The 24454-nt window shown below is 36.1% G+C and overlaps 1 protein-coding gene across 1 annotated transcript in view; it reads left to right on the top strand.

Moving 5' to 3' along the window:
- Positions 1 to 4891: 4891 nt before the first annotated feature.
- LOC139960239 (uncharacterized) overlaps positions 4892 to 24454 on the top strand; it is a 150678-nt gene continuing 131115 nt past the window's right edge. Inside the window, exons 1-8 of the mRNA XM_071958438.1 lie at positions 4892 to 5534; positions 14632 to 14857; positions 15505 to 15575; positions 17449 to 17466; positions 19336 to 19461; positions 20796 to 20924; positions 21746 to 21871; positions 23581 to 23706. Coding sequence (XP_071814539.1) covers positions 5333 to 5534; positions 14632 to 14857; positions 15505 to 15575; positions 17449 to 17466; positions 19336 to 19461; positions 20796 to 20924; positions 21746 to 21871; positions 23581 to 23706 — 1024 coding nt within the window. The 5' untranslated portion in view covers positions 4892 to 5332. The remainder of the gene's footprint in view (positions 5535 to 14631; positions 14858 to 15504; positions 15576 to 17448; positions 17467 to 19335; positions 19462 to 20795; positions 20925 to 21745; positions 21872 to 23580; positions 23707 to 24454) is intronic.

The raw sequence follows: 24454 nt of genomic DNA, 5'->3' as shown, positions 1-24454 counted from the left end.
GTGGCGGAGCTAGGGGTGATTGGTCAGGAGGGGCGAGAATGGTCTGTAGGGGCGCTTTCGACACTATTTAAGCGGAGCGCCACCACTGGTTGGCGCGTAGCGTACAGAATTTATTTGAGTAAAGACACTCCCTAGATCGCCGGAAATGACCCTTTCCGGGCCTGGCTAATTTGCAGAAAAACGAAGAATAAATAGGTGTCATCGCCAAATTACACCAACAAAATGTGACAAATGTCAATAAGTAGATGAGAGCGCAATAGAAAAGTCAATAATCGCGAATAAGTAAAAAGTGGTAAAGAGCTGAAAAGGGCGCCAGCAGTCCATTTGAGTCCGTCAGGGGGGCATCCGCCCCCTGACTGTATGGACGCTCCGCCACTGACAGGGAGTCTAGTCGTTTTCTGTCCCTCTTCTCCTTCTTCTTCTTCCTCTTTTCGTTTACTTTAGACTAGTGGAAAATGAAAACATATTCATGTATAATTTTACAATTATTCTTAAGTGGTTATCTCATAGATTTCACTTTCAAACTTTAAGAACCGTGTTGCGTTTTGATCCGATGCACTTACGTATACTAGTGTATCTTTCTCTTTTGTAAATTGCTGGTTTATTAAGTGTTAATGAATGTAAGACAAGGTTACTTTCTTTTCAATTGTTAAAATTAAAGGAAGCGAAGGTAATACAGCTTAACCAGGTCCCGCATAACCCTTGCAAGGCAGGTGTGGATATGTGCCATATTACGGATGCAGCTATACCGGTGCAGGAGTAATACACGTCCGTTGGGCGGGCAAGGTCCCGCAGCGAACACCTTTTCATTTTGTAACAGATAAATATCTTGCCGGAGTGTGAAATTTAGAGTTTGGGAGACATCAAGTTTATTGTTTGTTTGTTTGTGGCAAAAAATGGTTCTAACATGAAGGGAGCCCTAATTGTACACCCAATTGTATGGTATATGCTGGATACGGGGGTGCACATTTACTTACACAGTTGAAAACTCGAATGGTTTTATTTATAAATTTTGAAGAGTGACGGGAAATGATTAAGGCCGGAGGAGAGGGAAAACATGGGAGATTTGGAATGGGAGAGGATGGCGGAGTGAGTGGGTGTGGGGGTGGGGGTGGGGGTCTACCAGGTGACTGACGTACTAACTGATCAAACATAACACCGTTCATCGACGCCATCATTAGTGATGTTGTAAAGGAGTATTAGCGATCACGCTTCATTACACTTGGTTAAGTGAAGCCTCATTCATTGTCACAGGTATGTGTACTTAACATTTGCATGTAATACACTTCCTCACACGGTAATTGAGCTTTCATCAATAGTTGCTGCATTCGCAGATCGATATTTGCGTTAATCAATTCTATTGTAGCGCCACCAGTCATAACGAAGTTGCTATCGTTGATAATACAAATGTAATTAAGTACCAAAACTAAAAAGCCATGTTAGGAATGTTCGTCAATTAACTACGGACTTAGGACTGTCGTGTATGGTTATTGATTATAACAGGCAACAGATGTAATCTTTACCGATTGGTTTCTCTATGACAATGATTTCATTACCGTCCGCTGCTGTGTGTCGGGGAGAGGAAGGGGAGGGCGGAGGGGGAGCCTGATCAATCCGTACTCCTGTACGTTAGCAAATTGTTCTTGTTTTAATAAACAGATTTGGCCAGACGAGAAAGCAAAATTATTTTCAGAATGGAAGCGTTAACAAAATAATAAAACTATAAGAGGAGAGGAAGTTGACTTTAATGGGGTTTGCCCCAGTCCTGGTAATACCACCCTCCCCGGAAGGGGAACTTAGCCAAGAAAAATCCCTACCCAATGGCTGGACTGTTCCCCCGGAAGAAACTTTACTTCCGGAGTTTGACTCACAAGTCCTTTAGCCACCGGGTTCCTAAAGTACCCCACTCCCACCCCACCCGCCCTCTGACAGAGCCGAATCCTCCTCCTATAGTTTAAAACATCGAGCTTATGTAAGGAGGATTTTATAATTTTCGTTAGCGGAGATTTTGAATAAGGGGGTCAAGGAGAGGGGTGTTTTTTTTTTTTTTGACATCTTTTTTGTTCGAAGCAATTGTCTGGTCAAAAAGAAGGATTGCGTTTGCAGCTTTTCAGTGGAGATATACCAGGTATGTTCAGATGAATTATAATTGCATTATTATTAATAATATTTTATTTGGGAAAGTTTAAAATTTGAGCAAATTAGGAGGCAGATACTACCGTAGGTGATAATAGCTTTGATTACCATCAATATCGAGGGTACAATATACGGTAATATTCCAATCGTCTATAAAAACATATAAGATGACGTCAAAATGTTAATATATTTGTTGGGTTTTTTTTGGGGGGGGGGGGTAAATGCTGTAGCTATTTTTCAACAAAATAATTAATTGCGCAGTTCATATATGAACGATTCGCAACGAAATTAAGTGAATTTCATAATGGTTTGACGAGCCATATATACGCTATAATGTCTCATAACATGTTATTTGCATTCCCAGAAATATATGGCTATACCATTACATGTATACCACTGCAGTAGTTGTTCTTCCAACATTCATACACGTAGTTCATTGCGGGTATTAAAGTATGAATGGAAAGGTTCATTATTTTATTTATTGTTCTGTATTGGTTAATATAATTATTCTTTCTATGTTGTTATGAATGTATATTTGATGTTGATTCGATAACTTAAAGACACAGTGTCGGATTAAGGTGTACACTTACCTAAGGTGGGATGTGGTTGGATACGGGTAACTTTTGAGGGGCAACATTGAGTTCTATCAAACCCAGAAAATGTCTTTATACCCAAACAGACCTTCACATAATGTGTATGGTAGAATGAGAAGGAAGGTTATTGACCGGTAGTGACCGGCCATTCAGTGCGTAGGGTGTCAAAAGGTTATAAACCAGATCACTCTATAGGCCTAGGCCGTATCGGTAAAGCGAGGGTGTTGATGTTCTGAGGGGACAGGTAAGCGAGTAAAGCGAAGTAAATACATAGGTTAATTTGTAGCCATAGACTATATCATATGATATTCGGGCGGTTTGGGTGCAGTGTGGGTGTATACCTGTGTGTTAGTCAAGGACGGGGTTAGGGGGCGGGGGTATGGCTTCTTTGTTAACTTCCTGTTGAAATTTAGCACTTTAAGATCGGAGCAAGCACTGAGTTGTTAACGCGTGGACGACTACTTGGCGTACTATCCCATACCTATAAGGCTGGGATAATTACATTTGTGTAAGACCTTCAACTTCCCGAAAAACAAGTATGATTTAAAAAAATCTATTTGCGTCTATACCATATATTTAAGTTCTTACATTGACCAATAAGAAGGCATTCTAAGTATTATAAAATGAAATCAGTGAACCGTAATCTAGACAAACCCCAACTATCCTTTGTTAATAAGAACAGTCAATCGGTTTAGTATGTACCGGTATTCAAACCACAGAGGTCAAAGATTCTCGACATACCAGGACGTTTCCGTCCTTAAATTCTTCAAGTTGAGTTCATTAACGTCATGACTGACGATTTGATTGCGGTGACGACCAGAAAACTATACAGTCAGCCCACTAAGTTGCGACAACTATAATTCATAACAAACGTTGTACTTCTCGTATTTAAAAGAATAGCACAGGCCAAAATGTCTTTTTGGTATGTTAAAGAGGAACATAATCGAATCATTCTGGTGAACTTTGTATTCAATTCCTATCTACCGTTTGTAAGATATTGACGGTTGAAGTTGTCACATTTCGCACCATAAACGTGAACTTGGAGCAAACAGGTGTGACGTCATTGTTGCACCACTGACAAATAATGTTTTGTATTTTCTTTATTTTTCAGTCTATTGATTTGACCTTGGATTGGATAGGGTTACTTTAGTTTGTCTAAAGGGGATATGAAGTTTATAAAATACCAATACATATGGTACATTCACATTATGGAATTGTGGAATATAAAATTAGACGTAAATTTTAAAGGAAAACAAAACAGTATTTATCAGTGTGCAACAATGACTTCACATCTGTTTAATATTATGTTACAGCTGCTTAGATTATGTTCATCTTTAACATATCAAAAATAAATTTTGATATGGACAATTCTTTTAAATAATTTACTACAAATGGGCATATATAGATAGACAGATAGATAGATAGATAGATAGATAGATAGATAGATAGATAGATAGATAGATAGATAGATAGATAGATAGATAGACAGACAGACAAACAGATAGACATATAGGTAGATAGTTAGACAGACAGGTAGACGGACAGACGGATGTATGAATGTATGCATATATGCCCATTTGTTTTTCAAAGAATGAAAAAAAATAAGGAAAACCTATCATCGTAAAGAAAAAACCTTCTTCAATGATCAGCACGGTAAGCAGGGTAGGCTATTTGTATAACAGTGTTTTTTTCACCTGATTATGACCCGCGCATGCAGTTGCAATCACCATTTTAGTAACTCAGTAAACATCATCAAACTTCTTTCAGACAGTCCTCAATATATCTTACCTCGACGGTTTTACAACCAAAATGATTATGTAATCTGTCAGTTGACCTGAATATTTTCTTAAACAGTTTATCGAAGGTCTTTTACCTTTATAATATCGAGGATAAGCGTGAAGAAATGCTTTATTTCATACCGAGTGTGGTTAGATATTTTCTTTTAGCTCTTAATCCGCACATATTTGCCACTTCAATGAAATAACCCTGTGTCAATTCATTTCGCGACCTGATTTTTCCTGGCCTCTGTATTAGGCCAACCTAGTTCTGATGACACAGCCTATCAGAAAGTTTGCTCCGTTTTAAGGGAGCTGCAGTACTCGACTTTTCACTGTAAAAAACCCCTCCTACGACAGTCCTTACGTCTGCCTCTCCTCATCTCTATGACAAAAGGGCGTGTATTCAAGCTTTAATCTATTCTTGAGAAAGCCTCTGATCTTTGCCCGTTGAATAATCGTATTGACTACTAACAGAAGTATAACCCCTGCATTGACTGGTTACTTGTTCAAGGTAAACCCCGTAACACTAGAGTTTTATTCCGGGCTTTTTGCGTTTGCTATTGAGGATGATACGTCTCAGCGAACATACATAATAGGTACTATTTCTCAGCACTGCAATAGTAGCTATGATGTAAAGTAGGTACCATTAGAGCCTAGCCTAAGCTATAAAGAGGAGCGTTAACCGTACAAATCTTTGCCCTAACAGTTTCGGATGTACATTGGAATAATGGAGTCAATTTTATTCTGACAAAAATCTCGTTAAAAGGAAAGATAACAAACTCCTTATATATTCCGTGCCGTCTGTGAGCGAACTGACAGCGAACCATGGCAAATTACAAACTATTTGCGTTTATATTCATCTTAAATGTCGTTTTGCAAAGAACTGTCAGTTATCCAACGGGGGCACCTCAATCGGCTTGCCAATCTATGTTTCCTACTGGACATGAAGCTCAACCCCAGATCAGCACCCCACCGTTTACTGTGGAGGTCGACAGTGCCACGTATGCCCCTGGTATGCGTTTATCAGGTAAGTCCAGAAACTTCAAATGTCCCATTTATCCAATCTCGGTTTTATGGTTTAAATCACGATAATTATTAGTATTCTTTTTAAAAGTCTCGTTGCCCCGTTGGTCACAGTATACTATATAGAAAACCTTCATTTATTATAGGTCATTTGCATGTTATTCCTTCCTCATTGCGTTAACTTTGTGATACATACAGACATGCTAATTAATACATGCGACAATATAAACTTTACGAAATATACATCAAGCAAAGACCATGATATATTAGATTAGTACACTGCTCAAAGTTTCGTAAGTGGATGGTGGGATCAGTACGGTGGGGGGGGGGGGGGTGGAGGTTGGGGAGAGGAATTGTTTATTCAAGAGAGCCTGGCTCTGTCTATTCTCTTTTACGGGACCTAAACCTGGTGCCCTTGGCAGAGAGGCGCAGACAAAGTAGAATCATCTTATTTGCTAAGGGCATCCATGGTCAGGCTCAGATTCCTATTGACTGCCTAAGGAAGCCTCTGCGTAGGAGTCGGAACATGCACGATATGCATTTCTGCCAATTGTATGCCAGTACCAATTGCTATGAGTATAGTTTTCTTCCAAATACAATTAGGGATTGGAATAGTCTGCCTTCAGACCTCATTAGTAGTTCCAGTGGTTCTGTGAATCCTGTGACTCATATCAGTACTCGTGTCAGATTTAACTAATTACTCTCTTGACGTGTGTGTGGTGAGATATTGTCCCTTCTTGCGGATGTGTCACCGTAACGAAGACGAAGACGAAGACGAAGGGAGATGGAGGTTGTGGAGGGGAGGGTGGAAGTGATGGGGTGGGCAAGATTTGGTGGAATGAAGATTGGTGGGGTTAAATTAATAGAATGCTAACAATTTCCAAACAAGTTTCGATATTACCCTTTACCCCCCCCCCCCCCCCTTGGCCTACTCCAAGATTGGCAAATACATTTATTACACATTAATTGTTTGTGTTGTAAAATCAACCCCCCCCCCCATCTATTGTGCAGATCTAAGATAATTATTTGACTTATAGTAGTACCATGAAATCAGCAGTTTGTGTACTAACCGCACAATCATTTCATATCACAACCCCATTGTCATCATGGAATTAACATCTGAATTGAATGTTCCACCCGTAACAACAGTATAGACTAATAGAAATACGGTATCTCAAAGTTCAGTGGGTATACCAACAATGACTGATTTTAAGATTCACGTCACGATAAAGCCTCTTACCAGTGTATTGAATTGTATAAATGGAGGTATATGTATTTATAAAACCTGTTGTTTCCTTTTACTGTCTTTTTCATCGTATTTACACTTTTTTGTTTCATGCTTTGGCAAGAAATCAAAAAACTTTTTGCCAAATGAAGGGAGTAAAAAAATCATAACCAGTGTCTGGAAGTACTATTTCCGGTCTTCTGGTGTTGTTTTTACCCCAAACTTTCCTATACGCTGAACCCCAATTTATGACCGGGCTTCGCTACAGTGCACATATTGTCACCGTGATTTGGTTCATCAAGGGCTGACAGGACTATATATATAATTGTCGGGTGAGTCTGCTGGACTCGACTATGCGGCACTGGCATTTAATGCATCTACATAACCTGCTCTATTATACGTAACTTATCTTGCATAACTTGGTTACAAAGCAGGCAGACTATAAATTTATTTGGAAAGTTGAATTGGGCACAGTGATGCATGGTACACGATAGTGAGTTACTTAATCCAAGCGGATTTGGGACCTTAACTTACTTCAATTGTAACCAGATTATGTGATCCGCAAGAATGCTTAAACCGAATAAGAAAATCACCACATCACCGGTTACTCACTGATGGCAAATACTTGGAAAGAGTAAATGACTACGAATTTTGAGAACACACACACACACTATATATATATATATATATATATATATATATGTATATATATATATATATATATATATATATATATATATATATATATATATATATATATATATATATATATATAGTGTGTGTGTGTGTGTGTTCTCAAAATTCGTAGTCCTTTATACTTTCCAAGTATTTACCATCAGTGAGTTTATATATATATATATATATATATAGGCCTATATATATATATATATAGATTTGGAAGGAAAAGAAAATTGACGGTGTCCCGGAAGTGGGGGGATTAAAGATATATAAGTATCGACAGTAAAATACTTGTCTTTATTGTGCACTAATATATATATATATATATATATATATAGCTTAGTATGATTAGCTCTAGGAGGTTGAGGACTATAATGAAAACGACGCAGGCTTAAGTGATTTCAAATCAGGGACCCAATAAAATCAAATTTTTAGAACATGTATTCCCAGTTGTGCAAGCTCCTTCGACAATCAAATGACATAAATCCTTTCCAAGTTTAGCAAAAACAAACTTTACGGCAAATGTTTGCACCTAAGTAGCGCGCGCGTCTTCAAGGGAGAATTAAATTTAATGAATTTGCATCCAAGTCTACAGTTTCTTGTCTCATTTGAGGAAAACTTACTTCTTTTGACCGGAAAACAACTTTTTATTTCTTGCTTTCCATTGCTGTTAATGATGAACTTTTCAATAGTTGGACGATGGACGTTAGAAATATAGCCAAACTAAATAGATTGGAATTAAGCGTGGGTGTAGCCGGCATAACAATCGCAGACATGCATACACAAAACTACAAGCCATTTAGTGCGCTACACTGCATCAAACATATACATACAGTTATACTGGAACAGGACCATGTGAGCAGGCTTTTCGAATTGATCTAATATCGACTGGCACTATTGTTTTCCTTCATATTTAAATAACAACCTGGTGACTCATACACATAAGATAAACAAACAAGAGCACTGAACTTCTAGAGTCATTGTGTTTTGCTTTTGTGCCTTCCGACGATCAAACACGTACATGCAAGTATTATTGGAATTTGCATGTTATGATTTTGGTTGGAAGACAACTGCCATAAAATTCGGCTTATGTTAAAACATTCACAACCTGTTCGGACAATTTATTAATGTTAAAAGCACTAAATGTCACGACTTAAAAACACTCGTATTGAAAATATGAACAATTCCGAACTTTTTATCTTTATAATATAAGAAAGTGACATTTCATATTTCTCATCACGGTCAATACAGATGCAAGGCATTTGCAAGGTATATTTCGAAAAAAATGGTGGAAGCCTTGGATCAGTCGAGGCGGGGGGGGGGGGGTGGGACCGGGGAATGGGACCGGGGTAGGGATGAGCAGGACCCGTTTTCCTCGATAACCAGTCAGTGAAGCTAAACGGTACCTTATTGGTCGAATGTTTTAGGATGTTTTACGCACGCGCACCATATTAATACGGGTTATCTCTTAGAAAAAAGAGACTAAATAAAGAGAGAGTAAAACAAGAGAAGTGAATAGAAATTTAAACAGTAATAACATTTAACAAAATGAGTATCACGACCACTGATTGAATGTGCCAATGGGGAAGTACTGATGCTGCCGTATTAACTGTATCATCTTATGCTTTTAATCATCACTCCGTGGCTCACTGAAATTAGCAGACGACACTTTGAACTGCGCGAGTTACAAAGTGAATTTTTGGGTGGCCATTACCATACCAACGCAGAGAGGACGGTACAGATAGTACTGGTGGTAGATTGTCTGCTTCAGCATTGCATACCTCAAATATCAACTTATTGCGAAGCACTGGGTTTTTCGGTACAACCAAGTCGTGGTAGCAGCCAACTTACTCCCCTTTTCTTGTCGGCTGCAGATAGTTCTTGCTTAATAGTTAAAACTAAGATTTAGGAAAGAAATATCATAACCGGTACCGTACGTACCTGTTACGCTTTTTATTGTAGGCTAGCTAGCCTAAGTTAGGCTTGGTAACTAGTTATGTTCGACATATGGCCTACGCCTAGCGGCATAAGTTACATATGGGAATGTTTGGTGCATAAGTGTTTGGTGAAGGGCCTTTACTGTGTGATTCACTCTAATAGATAGTATATTTTCTCAGAAACTGAGCCCCTCGTGCCTTCTATAAATAAATCAACACATTTCATTCACCATTGAACAATTTAATCCTTTCGGTTTCAGTTGTTATAATATAAGTCTCATACATCTTGAGGAAAAGCCTTGTCAATTTCCAGTAAAAAAGAAGTGATTCACAGATCTTACTGTTGATTCCGCCCATATAGCAACCAAGAAGACCTGGTATAACTCTTGTCCCATGTCATTGGTCTAATCATTTCAAGTGGTTTGATAATTTAAAATCGCTCCCTAAAACATTTGTAAAATTCCTTTTTATTGGACTGGAAAACCCATCGTCATTTTGATATTGAAATGGAATCAGGCTAAGAAATCTTGAACCTCTCTTTGTATTACTTTGTTGGGGATTACATAATACCTCACCCACGTGCCCTAAACGATGATACTTACCATCTACAAACATAACCTGCATTTTCCCATACTCTGCTCCATTGTGTCAACCTATAATTTCATTTTCAATGCTGTTTTATTAACAAAATCACTTTTATTCAATAAGCTCTCTTTAACAAGAGGAAAAAGTTGATATCAAACACTTGTTGTCATCGTTTTTAAGTTAGTGAACGGTCAATACCACTTTGGTCCAGGGAACTTAAATTGGAGACGGTGACTCGTACACTTGTGAAACATATCACTTGGCATTTGCCAGAGTGAATTTTGGTTTGAAACTTTAAAATTGTTCTCCGGTTCGTGAATCGTTTAGGACAGATTTGCCAAGGCAGTTCGTATTTGAGAAAAAATGTTTTGAATGAAAACTACCATAATTCTTCCAAATATGGAATTGTCCAACATCTTTGTTTCGTGGGTTGCAACAAGAACGAACTTGTTTGTTGAAGCACGATTACCTCAACCTCGCCAATTTACAGACCGATTAAGCGAAATATTCTGCTATGGCGCGATTTAGAGGTAAACATTCCCATATGTTAGGTCAAGTATTTATTTTCAGTTAGTCGGTCAAGCTAACCTTGGGTAATAGTACATTTATCAAGCTATTACTGAAGACGTTCTGTGAAAGCTCTGACCATCCAAATTTTTATCTGTCATTGAAGGGTGTTAAATTAGACTACTGTATCAAATGTTGTGAGGAGTGTTGGTTATGCTTGGTTCTAACTTCTCGCATGACTGTCCATTACTTGGCTTTCTACAGTGGTTTGGGGCAGAGCTTTACACACAATGTATGCCTAACCTTGATCATTAATGCATAGCCTAAAATGTTAGTCATGTACCTTTCACCACAAGAAAAAGAGGTAGGCCGAATGAAGGTGCTCATACTATAGTATTTGTATTGTAGCCTATGGCTAAAGAAACAACTACTGTAAATTTTCCGTGAAGTAACCAGAGCTGTGGTAAATTATTACAGCTTTGGATCATCAATGCTCAAGGTCAGAATAGGATAAAATTACTTCCCAGATGACCATATCTTGGCAATAAGGAAATTTTTACCATAACAATGCATCAACAAACTTGTGTATAAAGTAGAGATTTCCAGTTATTACCAGTTATTGCCAGTTATTTACTGGCACCCACAATTTTGAGGAAAATCTCTTCCCCCAACTTTTCTAGACTTTTGCAAATATGAGGTCATTAGGTAGCATACACTCATTAAAAGTCCCATTGACTTACACACTAAAACACAAAAGTAATTTGGTCTCTTAAGTCTAGATAGAAGTTCTCACTAGCTAAATGCTACCCATCACTGGATAGCTGACAAGTTGGCCTTTCATGGCACTATCAATTTTCTGTATCATGACGTGCAAATTTGTTGCTATTCGAGCCTGAAGTTTTCGTCACTTGTAAAACAAACCTCTACACTCAGTAGTAAACAATTTTTGTACGCTGCTCCTGGGAGGCCTAAAGGGGTCTAAAATTGCCTCAATTGACCTAATTTTTGCACTACATGTACTTCCATTCATGCTCTTCAACATGCAAGCTACAAGAAACCAGATTGATAATGTATCAAAAAAGATGTTTTCCTACAGCATTATAGCTATATAGCTATATTAGTCTATTAGACTATTAGAGTCTATATCAATCTGCCTGGATGTTCTCCTTCAGGAAAAGTGCCAAAATGCTGTATGCCACCATTAGTTGCAAATTACTGGAAGTTTCCTTAAGCTATTTCAAACTGGTGGGGGGGGGGGGGAGAGAAGGAGGACAGTCAACATTGTAATCCACAATTTGTGGTTGAAAAAAATTGTGTCAACTTCAACTTCATGACTTCAATTTATGTTACAGTAGAACTTCAACTTCATGACTTCAATTTATGTCAACTTCAATTTATGTTAGAAAAACAACTGCACAACATTATTACATCTTTCTAGTGGTGACAGAAGCTGCTTCAAAACCAGTTAAAAACTTTTGTTTTGACAAAAAATAGAAAACACCTTGATTCAGATTTAAAAAAAAAACACAATTGCAAATTGGTTGGACTTGCACTCTGCAGAGCTCAGTATGGCTTCTGTAGTATAAGGACTTGTTAAGGTTAGGCCTACAGTCAAGGGTTGAAATAAGCGGGCGTCCAGGCGCTATTCGCGCCCGCAAGCACTAAAATAGCACCACTGGACATGAAAATACAATACGCACGGGCGCTACTTTGTCGGCAAATAAGCGCCCGCATACTCCTGTAAATATCAGCGTTATCATGCGCTGCACAGAAGCCTGAAACTACATTGCATGCTAGTGCTATATAGTAACTGCAAGCGATTTGATAAATCACTGATCGATCGAGTGCATGCACAATAGCACTGGTGCACATGGTTTATATATCGCACAACACCTGTACTTATACGTACGTACATGCTGTACTTGAATTTTGTTTCTCCTTTTTAGCTCCTGGTAGTGAGAAAATAGCTCTTGGTCCTACTGAAATTGCTGCGAACCAGGAGCCACTTTTTTAGAAAGTGGCTCCTGGTCCACAAATCCTTATTTCAACCCTTGCCTACAGTAGGTTAGATTTCCTGATCAGTTTATAATTAACTAATGCATTGCTATCCTAGCACTAAGCAAGTTTGTATTAAGTTAGCCTGAAGTCACTGAAAATGGAGTCTGGACACAAAAACCAAACAAGTTGAATTCGGATCCACCCACTACCAGACTCCCCTTGCATTGTCACTGTCAAATGTGTACTACACTTGATCTTAGCCTGAAGTCAAGTAGGTACAGTATAGTGGGCCTAAGAAGTACTCTACAGAAGTGTGGAGCAATTTCAGCCTTCACAATGATCTCTTTTTGTTGATGCATAATTTGTTCAGTGTGTTTGTCATCACCCTGAATGGGTAGATTGACCATAGATTTCCACATTTTGGGCTAAATAAACTTGTACATATCTGGAGAATTTCATATAAAAGCGCTGTGTTTAATATACCAGCATTCAGTCAGGAAGGCTAACAGAAGACTAGTAATTTCTCTGTCTTATTGAGAACATTATGCTGTTGTATACTTAAGCTTCTAAATACCATTGGTAAAATCTATTGTAATGCTGACCTGTGCAGTCGAAATGAGGTTACTATACTGTTGAGGTGTGTAATGCAAAACCCACTCAAGTAGGTACAGTACAGCACATATGGCCTAAGAAGTACTCCACAGAAGTGAGGAGACAATTCAGCCTTCACAATGATCTTTTTTGGGTTGATGCATAATCAGTTCAGTCTGTTTGTCATCACCCTGAAAGGGTAGATTGACCATAGATTCCCACATTTTGGGCTAAATAAACTTTATCTGGAGAATTTCATATAAAAGCTGTGTTTAATAAACCAGCATTCAGTCAGGAAGGCTAACAGAAGACTAGTGATGTCTCTTTCTTATTGAGAACATTATGCTGTTGTATACTTAAGCTTCTAAATACCATTGGTAAAATCTATTGTAATGCTGACCTGTGCAATCGAATGAGGTTACTATACTGTTGAAGTGTGTACTGCAAAACCCAGACAAATACAGCGTAAGCTTTGGCATTCCGAAGCCCTTTAACTGTTGGAGGTCTTTGTAAACATATAATAGGAAATCCAAGTTGTATAGCTTCATTGATTGCAATGAAAAGAACACTATCTTTTAGACTTGATTGGTATGCCATCGACAGTGTTGAATGTGCAGTTTAAATGTACACATTACTGTAACATGATATTAATGCTGTAGCTGCCTGTACTTGAATTTATTTGGTCTATTGTGTGATCCTCTCTTTAATATATCTCACCTCTCTACTTTTCCTGTCTATAAGTTGGTAACACTTTGGCAACCATGGTTAAATAGTTGTACCAATTACTGCGCTGTTTTCTGTTGAAAAGAGAAGGAGACAGTAAAAAGAAACAACTATGAGGTGTGACTGGAAATGTGTATGAAATTTAGTTGATATGATGATTATCATCAAATAACGTTTGATATTTTGGTTTGTTGTATTGATTTCAGTGAGCTGTTGTGTGCCAAATTGATCTCTTCAAAGAACTACTGCCTCCTCTATCAATGGCTGTAGAATGACACACACTGTTTGTTAGGTTTCCATCTTTTCAAAAGCAAGAATATTACTGTAAACAACTTGAAGTAAAAAATAAAAAAAAATGAAAATGGGACGAGTCCATTAAGAAAGATGAAAGAGAGGGAGTGGGTCCATATTTTGTTAGTTGTAGCAAATGAGTGATGGCTAAATGGGTCAGTGGCCTCTCAGTGTAAAAATCTTGATATCATCAGAGTCTCATAGTTTCCAATCAATTTGTCTTCATTGCATTATTAATTGATGCAAATTAACCTTGACTCCTCTTGCTTGGTACTCATTACTAAATTTATGAAAACTTGAGCAGTAATCTGCAGATTTTGACTTCTTATAACCCTCCCAGTACATTCTATTATCCATTTCATTTAAGCATGAAAATTTTGTATGGAAATTGTTTCAAGTAAATGTAAGAAGTTGATTTCGAGAATGTATCAACATTATGAACGGTCAGTACAAATACATGCTTTTTTCGAGTATGATATCAATTTGCTAGTGTTGTATAAAAGTGTGCTGCATCTGCTTATTACTCATGTGATTTCTTAATGCTGTTTACCTTTCTCCTTCCATAGTTACTGTCTCAGGAAATGATATTTTACGAGGAATTTTACTTCAAGTGAAGAGGCCTGGAACAGCCATTCCTCTAGGATCATGGGATGATATACCAGACTATCTACAAACATTAGTGTGTGAAGGCACTGAGACTTCCATCACACACATCAATAGCATACCAAAGACTTTACCCTTTACTCTTACCTGGGTTGCTCCTGATGAATTCGTTGGAGTTATACAGGTTTTGTGAGTATAGTTTGAAAAAGATTTTTATTCATAAAGTAAACTTAGATCTTAATGTATGTGATGCTCAGTTACCAAAAGTAACATGTAAGGATTTGTTTGCACCAAGATTTAACCATTTTTAACCATAAATGCAACCCAGGTAACCCATGTTGATATTATAATGGCAATAGAAATGCTGGGGTTTTCATGTCTCCATCAAAAGTAAAACCCATACAAATTTGTTCATGCTACTCTATAAAATTTATCTTTATTCATGTTTTTTGTTAGTTCATTTCAACTTTTTCTATGGACAAGGTTATTTCAGATGTATGCAAGAAAGGGAATACTACTACCTCTGTTTAAGTGTGTTATTCTTGGAACTTGAATTTAATGAGAAAACCTAGATGAATCAAATATGTTTGCACTTTTGAACACACTTTCAGCTAGTCTGCAAGGGGACTAGCAATATCGTGTTATACATTGTCAACATTCATGCATACAGATTCATGCACATACAGTATTTATATATATGTGCAAATATGTTAAGTATTTCTGGTTCTTATCTACAGTAGATAATCTTTTTTTAGTACTGTCAGTACTACACCCGATTCAATGATTGATAAATGCATTCAAAGATTCCATAAGTTTTATATTAACTTACATTACAGTGCTACAACTGTCAAGGTTAGAGAAGTCTTTTGGACAGGTGTTGTTTCTGATCCCATTAATGAAACAAATGGTAAGTTATTTACTTGTTCTTTTTGTTTCTATCAGCTTAGAGATAATGGCACTCATGACATCAGAGCTGTATTTTTACCCTTATTGTGAATATGTATACTAACAAATATAAAGGCTTGCTCGGTCGGCTTTGTTTTTCATTAACAGCTCCAGCCTCTTGCATCTGTGTTTGTTTTTGCTTCCAAAATCAGCTTTAGCAAATATATCTAATCACTCCCAAAGAAGCTTAAACAGTGTTTTTCATTAAAACTGGTCTCTCATGTTGGTACATCACATGGATTTGTGCTTATAACATGTTATATGATTTGTGAACATATATCTTCATTAAGTTCACAGTAAGAATCACTCTTCACAGAATTTGTAATCATTGATGCATTATTGCCTCTGTCATGCTTATGACATTCTTTCTTAAGGATTGTCTTCAGTATGAGAGAAAATTCTCTTTTGTGTTATTACTGTTATGTATATTTATTTAGTAGGAGCAATCACATATGTGTGATCATCTACAGTTTCAGTAAAGCAGGGAAATTCTTACTTAAAAACAAAACTGGGTTAAGTGAAAATTATTTGCTTTTTACACAACACATATTTGTTGAATTGATTTATTTGGTAAATGAATTGAGCACTAACTAATTAAACAGTGGCAGAGTCAACTGTTTATTTTACTAAACCTTTGAATCAATGGTCAGTTGGATGTAGAGTACCCCTGTGTTCTAACAATCTACCATGACACATTTATTTCACTAGGCTACCAATAAGTCCTCTTTTGAATCCATGAAATAGATGATAAGATGTTCGAAAGTTATGTATGTACCATTGTCTTTGGTACACTCTAAACATATATATTGTTTGTCGTAATTAACCTGAGTGGACAAGAAACTTAAACAGACCAAACAATATGGTTTGTGCTTTCTTTGACACTACATTCTTATACTCATATCTTACTAGTGTTTATAGTAAGTACTCATTAAGATTGTGCAAGCTTACTATATTGCACTACCTTCAATGATTAAATTGTGAAATGATTAACTATGTGAAATGACATGTACACAGCTTCATCTTTGGATGGAATTTACATCCACTGTAGCTCTCCACTTGATTGCCTCCACACAATCCCAAGATAACATCACAAGTACTTTAAGAACACATGAATTTAGGAAAGTAAAAATGAAAAACTTATACCTTTTTATAGATCATTGAATAGAAGTACTATGATTGTGTGAAAATACTCACACGCATGCAAAAATGCCGGATTGACTTGCACTGGGCAATTGAGTAGTTCAAGGGCCCGCATGTGCAGTTTGGGTCAATGGTAAAAGTGCTTTATAAATAGAAAACAAAAGTTAAGGTGATTAACACAACTATTTTGACATGCAATTACAATAATATATCCCAAAAGATATCTTCTTAAATAATTTACAAACAAAATTACTTCTAGCAATCAACTCACAGTACTGTTATGATCTGCAGTCAGAGATTGCAGCTTGTAAAGTATCTCAGAACTAGAAAGGACCGATATGACAGAGCCCTCTGTTGATTTAGGGAAAGGCAGTGAGAGCCCCTTTATATTGTGTTACTGTAGCTTTAATGTTGGTATCAGTCACCTAGATGTCTGTTTAAAACTCTGCTTATAGTCTGTGTTAACATACTGTACTCTCCACATAATGCCTAATCCCTCTATACAGGTGCATGAAATTTAAAACAGATTTAGTATTCATGAAAATGTTCAAGAATTTATTTATTCAGTTAAAGGAAAACAGGGGCATGAACTATATAAGTACTTAAAAGATGAAGTATGCATAGTGTGATAAGGTACCATTTTATTTGATAATTTCATTTTTATATCACTTTCCCCCCAATTTTTTTGTCTGAAGGACCCGGTACTTCACAAGGTATATATCTGAATGTTTTCTTCATTTGCCTGATTTGAAGTGATCTTCTCATATAGATCTACTTTGTTCATGAGATCTATAATCGCCATTTACTTCGTTCAATACAGAATATCTTTTAAATAATTCAACTTTTGCTTCAGATTAATTTTGCCTTATTTCTGAACGTTATTTCTGAACAATCAATATCTCTAAATTTGTATTGCATGACATACCATTGAAAGACAAAGAGTGATTCTAAGGTGTTTAATACTTGTTTTAAACTGGGTAACATGGTTGCTAACTTGCTGTACCCAATAATTACAGTGTTGGAAGTCTTTGTTGTCCTCCTACATGACTATAGTGCTTCTATAGTAGATTGACAACTTCTGACAAGTATATTCCGTAGTTATCTTGCAAACTATAAAACTGGTATTCTGAAAGCATGGCTGGTACTGAGATGTTATCACTGATCTAGGTATTAATTAATTCCCAGGATAGTTGACCCCCAATAAATTTAATGCAATAAACTGTAACTACAAAAAAAAAAAAAAATTCTAAGCAATCATGAAGTACTATATCTTTCATCTCAAAGCCATTGATATCTTGTTGAAAACCCAAAACTTCAATGGAAAGACAATTCCAAAGGATAACATGGTAGTGACTGGACTCACTATCAGACCTACGTAATTGCCGCCAATCGTCTTTATCGTCCAAGTTGCAGGGTTGGAAAATCTTGCGATCCATTCAAGCTACTGTAGGTTCACTGTAAATTTGTAATTCTCTGCAGATTGTGTATGTAGATTTGACCTGTTCTGATTACCACAAAAGTTGCTGGCCAGACAAATCAACTCTTTTTGCTCTTAAGTCTTCACCTACACTCTCTTAAAAATAAGAACACTTTCAGTTCAATGAGACTTCATACCTTCTTCATTGTCTTTTTACTCTCTTATAAAGATGTAGTTCCACTGTACAGTAGGGCTGTAGTAAGAGAAATATAAGCTATTTTGTACTTGTGAAGGCTGAAAACATACAAAAAATGTGATAAATGCAAAGTGTTACAATCAAGGGAATATAAAGCAACATATAAAATTACAAGGATAGTCTAAAATTGATAGGCAAATGTCAGTCATCATTATGGCTTATGTGGTGGAGAATGGCAATTGCCAAAAAAATAAATATCAAACACTTGATTCTGTGGTATCCTTTAAATTAAAGAGGCTGCAATTACCAGAATTATCAGTCTTCTGACTGAGAACCTCAAGGAAAATATATCAGATTTGTGAGTTTCTCAAAAATGCAATACACTGGATCCTCCAAGAAATCATTTGAGTATATGACACTGAAATTTGTTGCAGGGGACACTTACTGGGTCATTAATGTTGTGAGATAAACTAAATTTTTTAATTCCATGTTTATCTGCAGATATTGTCTTCATACTAGTTTAAAAAAAATGTTTGTGCTCACGATATTTGCCAGTTTTAAAATGCCCTATTAGTTGTAGGATAGATATTAGTTTTGTTTTACTGTACAGTTAGGTCCTCATCAATCAATAAATTTTTGATATTGAAGAAATCTTTTATTGATCTTTCTTTCCTTATAAGTTAACATTTCTGTTCATATCTCTTTAATTTACACTTTTCTTTTTCAATATTCTGTGTCTCCATCAACATTTGATTTCTCTACATCATTTTATTTTAATACGTCTATTTTGATGAGGAGTAAATGCATCCAGTTGAGTCTAAACTCACAAACAATATACTATTAAGTACTAACATGGGTTTTGTATAGTAGTATTTTGTCTGGTAATCATTTTCACAGTAAAATATTAACCTAAAAAATTAACCTAAATGATGATTTCTTTCCCCCTTGTTTGGTGGTTTTGTATGATAGCACAAGGAAATCCATGTGGTGATAACCCATGTCAGAATGGTGGTACTTGTTCTGAAGATTCCACTACAACTGAAGGTTATATCTGTGCATGCCCAGCTGCATATACTGGACCTACTTGCTCGTCACGTAAGCTCACTACTTTTGCTGCTTTGCCATATTTAGCTTGCTCCTTTCTACGCTGAAAAATTAATGCAAACAACAGCAAAATCACTCTCAGTGAGATATTATGATTGGTGGACATCAGAAGGGGTGGTGTAAGTAATATACTATATAGGTAATTATTACAATGGGTGAGTCATGTATTTTAATGGTTGCACTAATCTATGTTGTCAGCTATGTTACATTTGCCTTGTTTTACCATAATCATTGTCAAAGCTTCATCCTTGATGTTGGAATAATTGCATTATTTGTTTTTCTTTATTTTGCTGTCATATAATTCATCTCAAAGCTTTATTGTACATGTCATGGAATTGCTTAACCAGATTAGCTTTCATCATTTATGTTGCATATTTAGCACTCCAATGGACATATTTTTCAAATAGGTAATTACTACATACTACGTAATGTACCAATATAGGTAATTAATGCATAATAAACCAACATAACACAAAAAATAGGTGATTAGTACATTATATACCAACATAACACACAAAAATAGGTGATTAGTACATTATTTACCAAAAAAGGTAGTTAGAAGTAGTGGGAAGGCAGGAAGTTTTTAATCTGCTATTATGGTACCAAAGTACTTGTGGTCAGTATAGCCAGTGTTTCCAAATATTCTATCACAGAACAAAATGTTAAATCTGCATCTTATTGGACACATGACTGATTAAGCATGGTTGCAGATGGGAGAGATAGATAGTGGGGGTTGTCAATAATGGTATAATGTCATAATATTTTTCCCAGAACAATTCTTTCTGCTTAATTGTCCATGGATGAGATATTATCTCTGCATGTGAGCTATTTCATAATGAGGTGTGTGTTCTATGACATATCTCATTGTCCTTGTTACACTGTGAAAAGATACTTTCTCCTGTAATTAGCAAACATTCCACTAAAATGCAAGGAACTTAATCAACAGTATGTTACTTCCTTCTTGCTAAACCTTCTATTAGATAGTTTAAATTTTTCGCCACAACTATCAAATCCGACCGGTTGTTGGGTAATAGAGACACCAACAAATGTCACAAACTTAATCACTTACGGAATTGATGTTTGCCACAGTATGTATACAAGATAATCAAAGAAAAGTCCATGCCATTAACCTGCCTTTGCTGTGAGATTATTTGGTATGATGGCATTAATGTATGCTGCAAGTTTTAGCTGAGCCTCATCGCCCTGCATTTAATGGAATCGCTGAAATCTACTGCATATACTGTATGAAAATAACAACATCTTAACATCTTTATGGGCCATTGTAACTTGCACACTGTTCATGTCTTTAATCCTTATGTATAAAGTGGTGCCCATAGAGCTTAATTCCTGCTCCAGCAATCCCTGCCAAAATGGTGGTACATGTTTCCGTGGTAGTCAAGGCGGGTATGCTTGTGTTTGTCCCGAGGGATTTCAAGGCCCTCAGTGTACAATGGGTGAGTCATGTATTTTAATGGTTGCACTAATCTATGTTGTCAGCTATGTTACATTTGCCTTGTTTTACCATAATCATTGTCAAAGCTTCATCCTCGATGTTGGAATAATTGCATTATTTGTTTTTCTTTATTTTGCTGTCATATAATTCATCTCAAAGCTTTAATGTACATGTCATGGAATGGCTTAACCAGATTAGCTTTCATAAAGTAAGAACCATCCTTTATGTTGCATATTTAACACTCCATTGGACATATTTTTTAGTGCTTTCAAGTTACAACCAATTTCATTGACATAGTTACCATTATGGATAAAATCACTTGTTGATATATTTGTCATGATTTGATTCGAGCATGGGAGTGTTTGTGCAGCTATATATTTGTCATTATCCAAAGCCATTTTTCTTGACAATAAGCCAAATAAGTTTTCAAAGCAAAAAATAAGTTTTGACAGAGAATATCTACACCTGTTCAGAAGTTAAATTTCACCATGGACTTGACTAAACTTAGCATGGGAACTGAGCTCATTTTTCTTGTTCATTTGGCAAGAAACTAAACATTTCATGCTCTGGTAAGTTTGTGCCTTGTAGTACAAGTTAGAAGACTAACATATGGAAGGATTGCTAGTGATACAAGCAAGTTGCAATTGGTTTTAATTTTGTTCCATTGAATAGGAACTGAACTAAAATAGTGAACACAACCTAGAAAATGAAGTATTTAAAATAATTCTTTTAATTGGAAATTAGAGAGAGTAGTTTTAAAAGTGCCTAAAAATTATGATGAATTGAAGAGACAAGGTTTTGATCAAATTTCGTCTTATGTAGCACTCATGGGTGGAGATGCGTGTTTGAGTAGCCCATGCCAGAATGGTGGTTCTTGTTTCCGTGGTGCAGCTGGTGGCTTTGCCTGCCTCTGTGCATCTGGATTTATAGGCACACAGTGCACTGCTGGTGAGTTTTGAGTTTTTTGATTGGAAGTTGATGTTTTGGTTTTTTGATTTAGGACATTGTCCTTTCTGTTTCTTGAATGTACAATATCATATGAATACATGTAAGCTTGGGTAAATAACAAAACACACAAAAGCAATAAAAGTTGGCCATACTATTGCTTTATTATGGATACATTTGTTAGCTTGTGTAGTCATACAATCAAATAAGAATGATCAGCAGTTCTAAAAAATGTATGACAATACATATGTTAATTCAATACAAAACTATTTATTTATGGTTGAAAAACGTGTCATTGACTCCCTAGCTTTCCTAAAACTTGGTTCTTTATTGTACGTATCTCCATTTTTAAACTACAGTTACCGTAAGCTATGTTGGTATGTGGAAATGGCTGCTTGAGATGCAATTCTAAGCTAAGTAGAGAAGTGTTGAAACCAAATAGGGATGTTTGTTGTAGACCCATACTTAAACAGAGTAAAAGATCCATATAGAGGTAAATTGAAGAATTTGTATTGACATATATAGCTATGTAATACTTTCATTTAATATGGTTACTAACCTCTTTCTTTAGAAACCATGCTTGTAAACTAGGCCAGCTAATAGTCAATTTACTTCGCTCCTCGCTTACCTGTCTCCTCACAACCTTAGCACCTCATTCTACCGTGCCTATAAAGTCCTGGTAAAATAATAACACTGTGTTAGTTAATAACACGGCCAGTTAATAGTCATTTCAGTTTTATTGTTGTGTGTATATAATTTTTGGAATGGTAAAGATGCACATCTTGTCCGCATAATTGCATTGCTTGTTTGTTTTTCCATAAACTAAATCCTTATCATGCTGGCTGCATAATTGAATTACTTGGGCTTACACCTCATTACTACTTATTGTCCTCAAATAGTATGAACAATTTCTAACAATTATTCAAATCTAACTTTATGTTTCAGTTTTGTAAGATTAAAAAATGTTTGGCTTGCCCTGCACTACTCATCTACTCCAGTTTGTGATCTAACTCAAGTTTTATAAAAGATGTCCATTTGAAAATTTGTTTTTGAGGGGTTGTACAGAGAACATTATTATATATTTTCCTCCCAATTATATCTGCATTTGTTTATTTTTGCTTATAATCATGTTTTGTGCAATTTGACAAACAAGTAGCCTTTGCATTGTATTGTATCATATTGTATGGCATTGTATTGTATTGTATGGCATTGTATTGTATTGTATTGTATGGCATTGTATTGTATTGTAATGGTATTTTATTGTATTGTATGGCATTGTATTGTGTTGTGGAAACTTTGCATACATTGTCTTCTGTACTTATTGGAAATATGAATATTAGGCCAAGGGCTTTAGCTTCCCTTACGAACAAACATCATCATTTTGTAATGAAATTTCATAAAAATGGAAGTACAGTAGCTTCTGTACATTTTCTGTTCATAGTCAGTCATAAAATATAGTTTTACCAGACTGGTGGGATATATCTCACAAAATGTCCAGAAAATAGGAACAACATATTTAAACATAAAAAAGGTGAAACTAACTAAGCAAAAGTTTGCAGAACCATCTTGTTTTCACCACCAGGTTGCCTCAGATGATGTTAGTTTAAAGAGTTTGTGAACCCTTTGCCTATTGTCACATGTAAATGGCTGATGCTTAGCTTCCTATGTATTCATGCTTGATTGCTTTTCTACCACCTATATACCACTTCCAGTTGACCTAAGTGTGAACGCATGCAATAGTGACCCATGCGAAAATGGTGGCCAATGCTTCCAAGGCAGTGAAGGAGGCTTTGCTTGCCAATGTCTTGCTAATTTTAGGGGACCTCTCTGCCAATTTGGTAAGGATGACTCTTTGCTGATACTTTTATTATCTAAATAACTGATAATGTTTAATCTTTTCATGCCTTTAATATATTATTTGCGTCTTTATTTGTTTAATATCTTTTGCTTTAAACCACCCTTTCATACCTTGCTGCATAAGTTAATAGAGAAACTGTTTGCATTTCATAACCATTTCTCACTTCCACTCCGTCACGAAAAACGTTTTGTACAAAATGTACCAGAGCTGAAATGCCATACCAAATTATGGCCATTTTGCCCAATGTGTGATTTTGCAATGCTTCTAGAATGCAAAGTCTGACTTTTTTATTTATTTAAATGAAATTTTATTCTTAGAATGTAATTTTGGGTTTCAGTGTCAGTTATTTATGGTGAATACTACCACTATCACAGAGAACAAACAAAAATAATGAGTAAAGAGAAACATTTACATAATTCAAGCATAATTAGTATCTCTGTGCTGTCAATATTAGACTTGCTCAAGTCTTTAGTCTTGTTGTGACTCTAAAAGGGCATAGTCTCTCAAATAGAGTAGAATTGGTCTAATTGGCTGATTAGTTCTCTGTAGAATAAAGTTAACGATGATGGTTTGCTTTCTTGTATACAACTGCACTTTTGGGATTGCGGATATGATATAAAAATATATATATATGGATGCTTTGTCTGACTTTGTGACAATTTTGGACAAATCAATGGTCTAGTGTTAGACTGTTCTTTATAATTGACAAAAGGAAAGTATGTTTTTCC

The sequence above is a fragment of the Apostichopus japonicus genome, chromosome 19, assembly GCF_037975245.1.
Source record: "Apostichopus japonicus isolate 1M-3 chromosome 19, ASM3797524v1, whole genome shotgun sequence".
NCBI classification, from domain to species: Eukaryota; Metazoa; Echinodermata; class Holothuroidea; order Aspidochirotida; family Stichopodidae; genus Apostichopus; species Apostichopus japonicus.
The sequence above is the reverse complement of the archived record's forward strand: the minus strand, read 5'-3'. Positions and strand labels throughout refer to the sequence as shown.